The sequence below is a fragment of the Bos taurus genome, chromosome 3 (genome assembly GCF_002263795.3).
Source record: "Bos taurus isolate L1 Dominette 01449 registration number 42190680 breed Hereford chromosome 3, ARS-UCD2.0, whole genome shotgun sequence".
In the NCBI taxonomy this organism is placed as follows: Eukaryota; Metazoa; Chordata; class Mammalia; order Artiodactyla; family Bovidae; genus Bos; species Bos taurus.
The window spans coordinates 15034238-15048306 of record NC_037330.1 but is presented as its reverse complement, the minus strand read 5'-3'; the positions used below and the strand labels follow the sequence as shown (position 1 = coordinate 15048306).

The 14069-nt window shown below is 48.1% G+C and overlaps 2 protein-coding genes and 1 long non-coding RNA gene across 15 annotated transcripts in view; 1 reads left to right on the top strand and 2 right to left on the bottom strand.

The window, feature by feature from the left end:
* Positions 1-691: 691 nt before the first annotated feature.
* Positions 692-5505, bottom strand: LOC100848721 (uncharacterized). 5 transcript variants are annotated; one of them, XR_009494061.1, is made up of 4 exons: positions 5153-5505; positions 4926-4993; positions 3965-4088; positions 692-2518 (listed from the first exon to the last, which is right to left on the bottom strand). It is a non-coding gene; the product is annotated as an uncharacterized lncRNA (long non-coding RNA). The 5 variants fall into 5 exon arrangements; XR_233863.5 differs by having other exon boundaries at positions 4940-4993; XR_009494062.1 differs by having other exon boundaries at positions 4400-5505.
* A 94-nt stretch (positions 5506-5599) lies between these two features.
* MSTO1 (misato mitochondrial distribution and morphology regulator 1) lies at positions 5600-9775 on the top strand. Of its 2 annotated transcripts, NM_001046408.1 has the most exons (14): positions 5600-5702; positions 5812-5947; positions 6448-6517; positions 6612-6687; positions 6960-7014; positions 7101-7239; positions 7425-7542; positions 7618-7752; positions 7861-8013; positions 8307-8438; positions 8511-8695; positions 8927-9031; positions 9119-9231; positions 9505-9775. In NM_001046408.1, exons 1-14 carry the CDS (start codon positions 5619-5621, stop codon positions 9720-9722), a joined length of 1719 nt encoding a protein of 572 aa, NP_001039873.1. In that variant the 5' UTR covers positions 5600-5618; the 3' UTR covers positions 9723-9775. The 2 variants fall into 2 exon arrangements, with proteins under 2 accessions (NP_001039873.1, XP_024845295.1); XM_024989527.2 differs by lacking the exon at positions 5600-5702 and having other exon boundaries at positions 5926-6013.
* GON4L (gon-4-like (C. elegans)) overlaps positions 9752-14069 on the bottom strand; it is a 96335-nt gene continuing 92017 nt past the window's right edge. For 6 of the 8 annotated variants that reach the window (XM_010802912.4, XM_010802910.4, XM_005203717.5 and 3 more), the window contains 5 exons: positions 12906-13019; positions 12150-12360; positions 11039-11666; positions 10859-10961; positions 9784-10278 (listed from right to left, as the gene is read on the bottom strand). In XM_010802912.4, coding sequence (XP_010801214.1) covers positions 10129-10278; positions 10859-10961; positions 11039-11666; positions 12150-12360; positions 12906-13019 — 1206 coding nt within the window. In that variant the 3' untranslated portion in view covers positions 9784-10128. Of the gene's footprint in view, positions 10279-10858; positions 10962-11038; positions 11667-12149; positions 12361-12905; positions 13020-13339; positions 13446-14069 lie in introns of those variants that run through there. The other 2 variants (NM_001192625.1, XM_024989384.2) reach the window with 2 other exon arrangements.

Below are 14069 nucleotides of genomic sequence, written 5' to 3'. Positions count from 1 at the left end.
CAGTGGGAGAAGCTCATGCGCTGCGGCTACAGGACTGCGCAGCAATGAAGCCCTGGCATAGCCACAAAGATATAAAGCGAAAGAAAAGGAAACAGGCAGCACGCACAGCCTAAGAGGTACACCGTCACAGTCAGCAGCCACTGACGACACCTGACCACACCAGGGGAGGGGTGTTGTGATAAACTCAGCGGGGCCGCCGGAACACTGACACTGCAGCCTAGCCTGACGATGGCAGCTGGCCCCTAAAAACTCCAGGGCTGTCACTTCCCTCCCAAAAAAGCAAGATGTCACCACACTTCCCCTTACCAGATGGTTACTGGTCGGGACCTGACTGATTGCAAGCCTGATTCTTCACTGCACATGCGGCCGGGAAATGCTCTCATCTTTGGAAGGCCGAGCTCATAATCAATACGCTTCACTCCCTTTAATGAATGTGGAATGGTATACTATCAATTATGTACAAAATCCTTACTGAAGGATTGCCTCATTACTTTTGCAATTTGTTAAATACGAATTTATCTTTTTCCAAACACTCTATCACCTATCCTATCTAATCCCCTTTGCTTCTTAAGATCCTTCAGACCTGATCCTCATGACCCAAGTTTTACTGTCTCCATGCTACGCCTGCTGCACAGCTGGCCTCTTGGGGCTTTTCTTCATCACGCAAGTGGACTGAATTGGAATCAAAAGAAAGAAGCAAAACTGTCTTTACTTTCAGGTAACATACTCCTAGAACTAACGTCTACTAGAACTAAAAACAAGTTCAGCAAAGTCACGATACCACAAGATTACAAAAACCAATTGTATTTCTCTATACTAGCAATGAAAAATCCAAGAATGAAATTAATAAAGTAATTCTATTCTAAAAATACAGGAAAATAAAGTACTTAGCAACCTGAACAAAAGAAGTGCAAGACATACATACACCAGAAACTATAAAGTATTACTGAGGAAATTTTTAAAAATCTAAGTTGATGAAAAGACAGTCCATGGTCATAGATTGCAAGTCTATGTAGTGTTAAGATATTAATTCTCCCCCAAACTGAACCATAAATTCAATACAATCAATATTAAAATTTCAGTAGGCTTTTCTGCAAAAATTGACAACCAATCTAAAGTTGATATGGAAATAAAACCAAACTGATTTTTTAAATGACCAAAGCAGGACTTTTCCTATTTTCAGAATGTAATATACAACATTATAAAGCAGTTATCCTCCAGTTAAAAATAAAAAAGCTACAGTAATTAAAGGACGTCCCTGGTGGTCCAGTAGTTAAGAATCTGCCTTCCATGCAGAGGACACGAGTTTGATGCCTGGTTGAGGAACTAGGATCCCACATGCCATCCCAAGCTCACATGCAGCAGCTACTGAGAAGCAGCACCTACCCATACACCACAATGAGAGAGAAGCCCACAAGCTGCAACCAGCACCTGATGCAGCCAAATAAGTTTTTAAAGGAGGTATAGTAACTTAGGTGAAGTGACGCTAGCATCAGTTCAGTTCAGTCGCTCAGTCGTGTCCAACTCTGCGACCCCATGAACCGCAGCACGCCAGGCCTCCCTGTCCATCACCAACTCCCAGAGTTCACCCAGACTCATGTCCATTGAGTCCGTGATGCCATCCAACCATCTCATCCTCTGTCGTCCCCTTCTCCTCCTGCCCTCAATCTTTCCCAGCATCAGGGTCTTTTCCAGTGAAGTCAGCTCTTCGCATCAGGTGGCCAAAGTATTGGAGTTTCAGCTTCAGCATCAGTCCTGCCAATGAACACCCAGGACTGCTTTCCTTTAGGATGGACTGGTTGGATCTCCTTGCAGTCCAAGGGACTCACAAGAGTCTTCTCCAACACCACAGTTCAAAAGCATCAATTCTTCGGTGCTCAGCTTTCTTTATAGTCCAACTCCCACATCCATACATGACTACTGGAAAAACCATAGCCTGACTAGATGGACCTTTATGACAAAATTATATCTCTGCTTTTTAATATGCTGTCTAGGTTGGTCATAACTTTCCTTCCAAGGAGTAAGCATCTTTTAATTTCATGGCTGCAATCACCATTTGCAGTGATTCTGGAGCCCAAAAAAATAAAGTCAGCCACTGTTTCCCCATCTATTTGCCATGAAGTGATGGGACCAGATGCCATGATCTTCGTTTTCTGAATGTTGAGCTTTACGCCAACTTTTTCACTCTCTTCTTTCATTTCATCAAGAGGCTCTTTAGTTCCTCTTCACTTTCTGCCATAAGGGTGGTGTCATGTACATATATGAGGTTATTGATATTTCTCCCAGCAATCTTGATTCCAGCTTATGCTTCTTCCAGCCCAGTGTTTCTCATGATGTACTCTGCATATAAGTTAAATAAGCAGGGTGACAATATACAGCCTTGATGTACTCCTTTTCCTATTTGGAACCAGTCCTTTGTTCCATGTCCAGTTCTAACTGTTGCTTCCTGACCTGCATACAGGTCTCAAGAGGCAGGTGAGGTGGTCTGGTATTTCCATCTCTTTCAAAATTTTCCAGTCTATTGTGATCCACACAGTCAAAGGCAGTAGCATAAAGGAAGACAATGGAACAAAATTGAGAGTCCAGAAACAAACCCTTATATTTATGGGCAATTGATTTTCAACAAAGACATCAAGCCGTAATTGGATATGTACATGCAAAAAAATAAATTTTGACTGTTATTCACATCAGACATCCAAAATAGATTATAGACCTAATTAAAAAGTAAAATATAAAACATTCAGAAGAAATCTTTATGACTTTGAATTAGGCATATATTTCTTTCATATGAAGCTGTGATCTATATAAAAATTAGACAAATATTTCTTCCATAAGAGGATGTGAGCTATACAAATCCCATTTGATAAATTGGGTTTTATCAAGATTTTAAAACTTATTTTCACTGGGAAAATGAAAAGACCAGCCACAGATGGAGCCAAAATCTGTAAATCCTATTTCTAATAAAGGACTTCTGGGTAGATTCCCTCATCAATAAGAAGATAAATAATTTGAATAGACATTTCACTAAAGACATATCAGTAGCTGACAAGATAATGAGAAGATGCTCAACATCACTAGTGATTTGAGCAAATTAAAACCACAATAAAATACTACTTCACACCCACTAGAATGTCTACGAATTCAAAAAAACAACTAAGTGGTGGGAAGGATGTGAAGAAAAAGGAACCCTTGATCGGAATTCGCTGACAGTCCAGTGGTTAGGACTCCATGCTCTCACTGCTGCAGGCCCAGGTTCAACTGGTCAGGGAGCTAAGATCCCACAAACCGCACCACACAGGAGGAAAAAAAAAAGAAACCTCTAACATTTCAAGTGCCAATATAAAATAGAAATATAACTTTGGAAAACACTTCGGCAGTTCCTAAAAATGTTAAGCATGAAGTTATCCCATGATCCAGCAATTTCACCCCTAAGTGTCTACCCTAAAGAAATTAAAATATGTCCACACAAGAGTTGTGTTCCGGCAGCATGAGACTATTCACAGCAACATTATTCATAATAGCTAAAAAGTGAAGAAAGGCCAACTCTTCATCAACTTAAAAATGGATTACCAAAAATGAGCAAAATACTAACACATGCTACAACATAGGAACTCAGAAACCTTACGCTGAGACTCCAAACACAAAAGACCACCTTTGTATAATTATATGAAATGTCCAGAAATGGCAAATCTATAAAGGCAAAAGTAAACTAGTGGTTGCCTGGTATTAGGGGTAGGAACAGAGTTTACCTGGAATCACACAGGAAAAATCTTTTGGGGATGACGTAAATGATTTAAAACTGAATTATGGTAATAACTGCACAGCTCTGTATTTACAAAATCAAACACTTAAAATGGATATAAATGACACAAATCATTTAGTGTATATAAAAAACACCTCAATAAGGGTTAAAAAAGCAAACTGCAGACTTCTACCTTACCTCTACTGTTCACTAGGTTCATACCTTCCTCAAGGTCTGAGACTCCCAGCCTCCTCTGGTTCCCTGAGATGTTTCCACACAGGCATTTCCCTGACAAAGCACATATATGTATACTCCCATCTTGGTGTTTGCTTCTGGCCTATACTGTCTTCAAAATACAAATTAAAGTTACAAGTGAAAAAAATTACACCATGTAAACACTAATCAAAAGAAAGCTGGTTCATCTATATTACTATCAAAATAGGTATTAAGGTAAAACTGCATTATTTGAGAAAAAGAGGGATAGTTTGTAATGGTGGAAGTTTCAATCCATCAGGAAATGTAAAGTAGTATGTATTAATAACATAGCCTAAGAAAACAAAAACTGACATACTGGGGGAGTTAATATAATTCGGTGGGAGAAGATAGTTTCAACACATATAACTGACAAAGGTCTTGTATTCAGAATCAAATACTTACCCTACAAACAGATGAGACAATCCAAAAGAAACATGAGCAAGAGTCTTGAACATGCTCATACACCTCACAAAAGTGACTATTCTAAAGGTGATGAACATACAAAAAAATGTTCTCAATCTCACCGATAATCAAAATCAATGATAATGACAAAAATTTTTTAATGTTGGCAAGGTTATGGAGCATCACCTGAAAACTCTATACTGCTGGTGAAACTGTAAATTGGTAAATTTAGAGACGTTTATTTACCATATCCAAACATATTCATTCTCATGACCCAACAATTACACTCCTAGGTATATACGCAACAGAAATGTGTGCATGTCCGCATGCACAAGAATGTTAACCGTTGCAGCTAATAGTCCCAAATTGGAAACAACTTCAAAGTCTATTATCCGCAGTGAATCATTTGAGGTATAATCATAAGATGGAATTCTGAAGCAATGAAAATGAACTACTCTAAGTATATGTAAGAACAGGGAAGAATTTAACAATACTGAACAAAATGCAGAAGCAAAAGAATACGTACTCTGATTGACTTACATAACAGAGCGAACGAGCGAGTCAGTCCGCAGGGTCACATCAGGAAGGCTATGACTTTTGGACAGAAGAAGAAAACGCATGTGAGGCTTTAAGTAAGCGTCTATTTCCTGTGCTGTGCTCTGTCATGCCCCACTCTTTGCGACCCTTTGCACTGTAACCCGCCAGGATCCTCTCTTCATGGGGTTTCCCAGGGGAAATACTGGAGTGCGTTACCATTTCGTCCTCCAGGAGTCTATTTTCTGGCAAGGTTTTATTTTTTGCCTGAGGCGCTATTAGCCAGCATTAAGTACCCTCTGAAAGAAGAAGCAACAGCTGCAAGAGCCGCAAGGAGTATGTATGAGAATCTTCAGGGAGCAACGCTAGGGAGGCCACATGGAGACGCAGACCCAAAAACGCTTCAGCGGGGCGCTTGAGCACGCGTGCCTACAACTTCCGGCAAACGCCGCGGAGCCCCGCCCCTGGACGACAACTGGTAAGCAGGACTGGTCCACGCTAGGAAGAGGCGGGGTATAGTAAGCGGGGTCTTTAAAGCCAACGACTCTTTTATCCTATGGGAAAGGATGTGTTTATGGACCAATAGGACGCCGGGGATGAGGCCCCACCCACATCCCGCTGAGCCAATCCACAAGGAGCAACGGTGGGCAGGGAGCTCCCACTCTACTCCGCGGAGCCGCGCGGCATGGCGGGCGGGGCTCGGGAGGTGCTCACTTTGCAGTTGGGACATTTTGCGGGTTTCGTGGGAGCGCACTGGTGGAACCAGCAGGTAAGGTCTTTTGGCCGCCTCAGCTGAGTTTTCCGGGTCTCCAGAAGTCTTTGCTTCTGGCCTGTTCCTCTCGCCGCCCGAGTCCAGTCCTTCCTCTGTGCCTCCCCAGGATGCTGCGTTGTGCAGGCCGACCGATGCCAAAGAGCCTCCGGGAGAGCTGTGCCCCGACGTCCTGTACCGGACCGGCCGGACATTACATGGCCAAGAGACCTACACGCCGAGACTCATCCTCATGGATCTGAAGGGTTAGGTGGTGGCCCGGGTCAGCCAGTTACCAGTGTTCCCCTTCGCGTGTGGAGTTTCTAGCAGCGGTTCGCGTCAAGATCCTTGACTCCTACTATACTAGCCTGTGGGACTAGAGATGAGGAGCCATAGGGAGAGCTAACCACACTATGCCGACACCCGAGGGGACGCAAGAAAAGAAAACTATTCCGTTCAAGAGCGGTCTCGAATGGGCTGCTTGTCCCTGGACAGTGTGATGCTCAGCGCTGTGGCGCTCCCCTAGAACTGCTGGTTGTGGTGTTTGCCCAGGTTCCACAGCTAATGACTAAGCTGGGAAATGAAGGATGGAATCCAGATTTTCCTATGCAGGGGTTTTTTCTAGCCCATGTATATTACAAGGCGGCCTGGAAAGGCCAAGTGCTGGAGTGAGGGTGTCAGCAGGTTATCAGGTGATGGGAGGAAGATTAGCTGCAGGACGGGAGGGGCTGGGATTTACCTAACATTGCCTATTATTTCTGTACAGGTAGTCTGAGCTCTCTAAAGCAAGAAGGTGGACTCTACAGGGACAAACAGCTAGATGCTGCAATAGCATGGTATTTGTGATTTTGGAGAGGAGTTGGGAAGGAGCGCAGGAAGCTGGAGAACTCAAGGAAGCTGACACTATGATCAATTTCCACGTTCTTTCAGGCAGGGGAAGCTCACCACACACAAAGAGGAGCTCTATCCCAAGAACCCTTATCTCCAGGACCTTCTGAGTGCAGAGGTGAGGGCCTCTGTCCTGAACTTGTAAGCCCAGTGGTACAACCAGAGTGCCTACACTGGGGCAGAGAAAAAGAGCATTTTGGTCATCTGCAGTGCCCTAGAATGGTATTTTAAGAAAAAGCACTTTTTCCCTCCTAAAGGACTGTGACCACTATGAGAACAGGAAGGAGTTTACAGGGTGTGGCCAGCAAAAAAAAAAGGGGTGGGGGGAATAAATCAGTGTTTGCCTCTAGACTGCCTGGACCTAAATGTAGATTTTTTTTTCCCTTCCAGGGAGTGCTGAGTAGTGATGGTACCTGGAGGGTCAAATCCATTCCCAATGGCAAAGGTGAGACTTCTCCAGGGACTGCAGAATGGGGAACTGGGCAGTGCAGGAACACAGAGAAAGGCACATTGCCTCTGCTTCTTCTTCAGGTCTCCCACCATTCACCAACGCTATAACTCCAAAACCAGTTATGCCCACAGAGGGCAGTATCAGAGTCTGGTCAGACTTCCTCAGAGTCCATCTCCACCCCCGGAGCATCTGTATGATTCACAAGTACAACCATGATGGGTATGAGGTGTGGTACTGGCGGGGTGGGGAGCTAGAGGCTCTAAGGCAAGAATGTGGGTCCCCACCAGTGTTGGATGAGGCTCTTGAGGCCATCTTCCCTGCCCTCCTCCAAAACAAGAGATCTTAGGCAGAAATACAGAAGTGGGGGAGTCCTGTAAGTCCCAGACTGTGGTTTTGTGTGGCAGGGAGGCAGGCCGCCTGGAGGCTTTCGGCCAAGGGGAGAGCATCCTGAAAGAACCCAAGTACCTGGAAGAGCTGGAGGACAGGCTGCATTTCTACGTGGAGGAGTGTGATTACCTGCAGGTAGCTGAGGGCACGGCGGGCAGTGGGGTAGAAACCTCCCTCATCTGCCCATTTTCACTTTCCACCTCTCTCCAGGGCTTCCAGATTCTGTGTGACCTGCATGATGGCTTCTCTGGGCTGGGCGCCAAGGCTGCGGAGTTGCTACAAGACGAGTATTCAGGGAGGGGAATAATCACCTGGGGCCTGCTCCCTGGTCCGTACCGCCTTGGGGTGAGTAGTTCTTCCAGGGTGTGGGGGGAAGAGCCCCAGGGAGAAATGAAGGAATGCAGCCCAGTGAGAACATTGGTTAAACCAAACTGCTGTCATTTCTTTCACCAGGAGCTGCAGAAAAACATCTACCGTCTGTTAAACACAGCTTTCGGTCTGGTGCACCTGTCTGCTCACAGCTCTCTGGTCTGCCCCTTATCCTTGGGTGGGAGCCTGGGGCTGCGACCCGAGCCGCCCGTCAGCTTCCCTCTCCTGCAGTATGACGTAAGACTCAATGCTCTTGTTCTGACTTATAGCTAATAAGAGGGCACCACACGCACACACACGCTCCCAAATCAGCCTTTACCCGCTGCTGGATCTATTCTGAAGCCTCATCTTGAACTCGGCCCTGATGTGGCCTCTTAAATGACACTGTCCTATGCTTGTCCAGCCCAGGGCCAAGCACACGCCTGCTCTGTCCCAAGGCACACAGACCTCTCTGCCATTACTACTCTGCTGACACAGCCTCTCTTCTACACCCAAAAGGCCAAGTGCTTTTCTTCATATCCTCTTTACAGGCCACTCTGCCCTTCCACTGTGGTGCCATCCTGGCTACAGCCCTGGACACAGTCACTGTTCCTTATCGCCTACGCTCCTCACCAGTTTCCATGGTTCATCTGGCTGATATGCTGAACTTCTCTGGGAAAAAGGTATGAAGCTTTGTGAAGAGCTGGGTCAGGGCTGAGAAAGGCTCTATAACTTGACTTCTTCCTTGCCTTTAGGTGGTGACAGCAGGAGCAACTATCCCCTTCCCCTCAGTTCCAAGCCAGTCCCTCCCTGATACCCTGATGCAGCTTGGAGAGGCCACCCCATGGACCCCTCTGTCTGCATGTGGGGACCCTTCTGGAACATGCTGTTTTGCCCAGTCGGTGGTGCTGAGGGGTCTGGACAGAGCACACCACACCAGGTAAGGACTGGTGGTCCTCAGGAGCCCTTGTCAGACTTCTGTTCCACATGCTTTTCTCCCTGATACCTCCGGACAGCCTAATGGCACTGCCCTGCTCACCTTCCCTCTGCCCCACTTATTAGTAAAACAGACTCTGAGCATCCTGATCAAGCTGACGGCCTGAGAACATAAGTCCTAGTTTCTCATTCGAGCTGCCACTGATTAAAGGTGGTTTTGGCTTTGTTCTGGCAGTCAGCTCGCCCCCGGGACACCTCTGCCCTCCCCGCTCCATGCGTGCGCCACTGGGGAAGAAGTCTTGGCCCAGTATTTGCAGCAGCAGCAGCCTAGAGTCAGGAGGTCAGTAGAATGCTCGCTCCTCTCCTCGCAGACCTCAGACCTCCCCTGACTTCCTCTCACTCGGCTGCTGTTCTCTCGCCCCCACAGCTCTTCTCATCTGCTGCTGACTCCCTGCAAGGTAGTCCCTCCTTACCCCTCCCTCTTCTCCTCAAGCCTCAGCCAACACGGTTCAGTTCTGGATGGTCTCCCAACAGGGACAGGTATGTAGCAAGTGAAGAAAACCCAGAGGTTTTCAAGCATGAGAGACTTTTCCAGTTCCCTTCATGGATGAAAGTCCTGGGGAGGGGCCCAGGTTACACTCCTTTATTCACTCTGTGGTTCCTGGGAGAAGTGTTCTTGCCCTGGTTGCTGGTATACAAAGGGGACAGGACACTGTGTAGTTTACTATACAGTCAAGTCTGCCAGAGGCCCAGACTTCCCCATGCGAGCGACAGAGCCCCAGGAAGAACAGCTCCCATCCTCTCTCTCTGCAGCGGTGGAGAGCATCCCAGTGCTCGGGGCCCTCTGCTCCTCTTCCTCCTTGAACCGGGCCCTGGGGGATTTGGCCAAAGATCTCTCCAAACTCGACCTGCGGCGCTGGGCCAGCTTCATGGACGCTGGGGTGGAACAGGATGACCTAGAAGAGACGCTGCAGGACCTGCGCAGCCTGGCCCAGTGCTACGAGGGCGGCGACGACCGACTCGTGGACTAACGCGCCCAGAGAAGGAAAGGACTGGTTTACAATAAAAACTGCTGGGTGCAGGAGCTCAGTGTCTTGGGACTGGCTACACCAACACACGCATTTATTACATTTAGAAACACTGTGATCAGACCACACAACAATAAATATGTACCATCAGACAGAAAAACACACAACACAGAAAGGACTGCGCCCACTCCCTCAGTGCTCTTCACAGCTGTCTCTAAGGTCCTCATAAAAGATGCACAGGGCGGCAGGACTGTGCGACCCCAGCCTGCCTGTCACTGCCCCTGGCCCCTGCTCCTCCGGCTCCGCACACTCAAGAGCTGCAGGAGCGAAGCACAGCGCCCCACCCTCCCCCTGACCACCAGGGGGCCCGGCGGGCTCCATCCTCAGATGGCGCCTCACATGCCGGGTCTCACTCATCCAGCTCTTCCTCAGACAGCAGGTCCCCATGGTCAGACAGCTGGTCTGTGTTGCTGGTACTGGTCGCGTCGTCCTCGTCCTCAGAGCTGGCCTCACAGGCTGTGTGGAAGAGCTGCACGAGTTCTCGGAAACGGTGGGAAACCTAGGAGGAGAGTGAGGGCCTTGACGACACCCTTCTTAAGTTAGTGACACGTTAACATTTACCACCCGCCCGCCAATGCAGGAGACACAAGTTTGATCCCTGGGCCAGGAAGATCCCTGGAGAAGGGGATGGCAGCCCACTCATTGCCTGCAGAATCGCACAGACAGAGGAGCCTGGGAGGCTACAGTCCATGGGGTCGTGAAGTGTTGGATACGGCTGAAGCGACTTGGCATGCACTCACTCAAGCAAGCTATATGATACACCAACATGAACCATCTGGTCTGTGGAACACAGGCTGTGAGGGTTGAGTCCTCCTTACAGATAAGGAAACTCGGGTCAAGAGGCGAAACACCGCCCAAAGTCACATTCCTTCTAAAAACTAAAATGCAATCTGGGGCTTCTCCCTCAAAAATGCACTTTCTCTTCTAGAGCCACTACTATCCGTGCTGACAAGTCCAGGTCTTACTCAGGGCAGAACTTTACAATCCCCAATCATCTTGGTTGGCCAAGCCGCCCTCTTGCCAAACCCTTCCTTGGTTCCTCTAGGGCTTGTAGCTCTAGCAAGGCCCACCCTGCTTACCTCAGTAGGGGTCTTATTTCCCAGCTGCTGGGAGATGACACTGAAAGTCTGCGGCTGCGCTCCCTGCTCCTGGCACATGGTCAGGATCACGCGGTCGGCTTCCCTGGAACCACACACGGCGATCAGTCTCAGTCAGGAAGCTGGCGTTTCCAAACACACACGTCCCCCGTCCGTACCTACCTCGTCCACAGCACCACCTTTTCCCCAGTGGAGCTGACCTTGCTGTTGTTGGCACAGACTGTAGCTTCTGTGGCCTTCGCCTGCAGCTCGCCCGCTGGGCCCTTGCCCTGTGCTCCACTGTCTTTAGCCAAACCTCCTCTAGGGGCTTTAGAAGTCTCTGCAGTGTCAACTCCTGCTGAAGAAACTCCACGCAGAGGGGACATCCCGTCTGCTGTGCTCACCCCAGCTCGGCCGGAAGGCAGCCAGCTCTCCTGTGTGTCTGCTCTCCCAGGCACCTGTCTTCTCCCGAAGTCTCCAGTCCTTGAGGAAACAGGACTCAGGAAGGAGGCAGGGGGTTCGACAGTTCCAGGCAATTTCTCAGTTTCGGAAGCATCCCAGGGCATGGATGGTTCCAACTCAGCCCCTGGCTTATGGTCCTCCCCCTCATGCTGAGGTCTGGGGGATGCCCTGGGGCCGGAGAGAACTGCAGGCCCAGCCTGGTTACTCCTGACAGCGCACAGCACAGTTCCAGCTGTGGAGGGAAGCTGAGGAGTCTCTGGTGAGCAGGGTGGTGGCGGGCCATCAAGGAGGAGCTGGTCTGTAAAAGTCACTTCTTGAGGGGACGGCAAAGTGCTCCCTGCTGCCAATCCTGTTTAGGAGGAAAATAAGGACGTAAGGGTCACACTGCATCTAAGGACTACAAATTGCCATGGGGTCACTCTGGCAAACTACTGTGCTAAAGTTCTGATGTACAAGAGTGAGGCGAGGGCAGGGGCTAGAGTTGTTTATATAAAGTCCGTTGCCAAAGCTGAGAGTAGCTGAGTCTTTAGAATACAGATCATAGAGGATCTGCAGATAAGGAGAAGGGGTTCAGGAATGGGAACACAAGAAGAAAATGCTGGATCATGCGGATGTTAAGCACTCTTAATCCTACAAGAGGATTGAGGCCACAGGAGAGAAAATTAAGGCTAGACAGGAGAAGAGTTTCTTACTGGTTTATTAGTAAAAAAGGTGGTAGTCTATCCCTGAAAAGACCAGTATTTTCCAGGCTCAAAGACGTCCCTGCGTGAAGTATGTGAGAATGGGACAGAAATAAAGGGAGAAAGGCTGGGCTGGCAGTCGGATCACTCACCTGCAGCAGGCATCTCTCCCTTCCTGGTACTCCTGCCAGTCCTGCTCTGGGCTGCCTCAACGCTTTCTCGCTCCTCTGGGGCTTCCTCCTCCATCACGTCCTTGCCCTGCCCAGCTTCCTTAGCACCGGGCATAAGACTGGCCTCTCGGTGGGGGCTGCTGCCCACCAACTCATGGGGCTCCTTGCTCTTGTAGGATTTGCTGTCACAGACCTGCAGGGATGGCCTTCTGGGTCAAGGGTCTCCTAACCTCTTTTGTCTTGGGGGCTGACCACAGGAAGAAGCCCTGCCATGATGCTCAGCAAGTCAAGCAACATGCATGGCTGCTCCAAGGATTTTCAAGGGCCCAGACCAGAGTGCTGCATTCTATCCCTCCTCCTCCAACCAAGGACTGTATTTTTGCTGGGAACCAAGCCTAGAGAACCAGCATTACCCTTCAGCTGTTTTCCCCACACATGTTTGTTTCATTAAAAAAAAAATCTTAGAGGGAAATATATGAACTGGTTGGTATTTTTCCCTATTTCAAAACTTTACCTAAAAGATTCCTTTTAAAAAGAAAAATCTGTTATTTATATTTTTAAAGATTCTATTTGCATACACACACTAATGAGTATGTATACAGCATATTATTTATTCATGTGTGATCTTTCTAGGAATTCAATAATGCGCAGATCTGGGGTAACAATACCACACACAGCAGAGTACCTGGGGCTTACCCCAGCAGCTCTAATGCCCCTGGGCACCAGTTCTCTCCTCACCTTGCTGCTGCAGTGGCTACAACTTCTCCTTTTGCTCTTCTTCATCTTGGAGTCAGGACCTCCCTCATGGCAGGAGCAGGCGCAGTCCTTGGCCGCATCTGGCCACTCGGCCTCCTAGGAGACACCTGGGCTTGGTTAGCTGGCAAACATTTTTGGCACCAAGAGGGAGCCGAGTTGTGAGCCATCCGAACAAGCCCGCCCCTGGACCCCTCCCCTGCTTCCTTTCTCATTTATTATGTGCCATTTCTTCACACTGCCTGGGGAGATGAATGGCCAAACTCAATTAAAGCCTACTGTGCATCCCTGAAACAATCCTTAAATGAGCCATAGGCGGACGGATCCCAATTGCCCAGATGCTGCAGGAAATATTTAAGTGGAATACAATCTGAGGCAAAGTCACTGGAGAGCTCCGTCATGAGATGTGATCTACTCACTCGTCTGCCTTTGTTTCTGTCTCCCTGTGCCTGGAGCTCTCCCCTCTCTTCCAATCCCCTTGAGAGAGGGCTTTGTACATATGGAAGGCTCACTCAATGATACTCTCTGTTCAATAAACCCAAGACAGAAGTACTGTTATTATCCCCATTAACAATGAAGAAACTGAAACAAAGATTAAATAAATTGCCCAAGGTCATTCAGGTAACTAAGAAGTGTTTTCCCCAAGAAAGAGTACAAGACGTGTAGTAAAGGGACAGGGACCAAAAAAAACTACTTCCTGAAGAGAACAGAGAGCAACGAGTACAAGCGGGCTCTGGAGCCAAACGACCCCCCCCTGATCAAACATGAGACCCTGGGAACGGCCCCTCTTGGCACTTCAGTGTCCTCTTCTGTAAAATGCAAACAAAACAATCTTTTCACAGGGTAACTATGAGAATTAACTGAATAATCCATGTAAAATACAGGAGATACATGATGCTTTGGAATATGGCTAGATACCAGTTGTTGTCAGGATTCCTATTTTTCACAGGAACAGAAAGGAAGACCCAAGGGCAAGAGAAGTATCTCTGAGCCAGAGAAACAGATCCTTCTAATGAGTTAATCGTGGGGGGACCTCTTCAGCCACTGCACTGTTCTTCCCATGGGCTCAGGGTGTGCTGCACAGCAGCCTGACCTGACCTGAGGTTCCTGCTCCATGGCCGCCTCAGCTCACAGAGGCGTGGCACCATC

Bases quoted from the DNA above. Each gene is read 5' to 3' on its own strand.
- MSTO1 (NM_001046408.1), top strand. From the start codon at position 5,619: ATGGCGGGCGGGGCTCGGGAGGTGCTCACTTTGCAGTTGGGACATTTT. The intron at 6,518-6,611 runs GTATTTGTGATT...ACGTTCTTTCAG, and splicing joins CTAGATGCTGCAATAGCATG to GCAGGGGAAGCTCACCACAC. The intron at 7,753-7,860 runs GTGAGTAGTTCT...TTCTTTCACCAG, and splicing joins CTGGTCCGTACCGCCTTGGG to GAGCTGCAGAAAAACATCTA.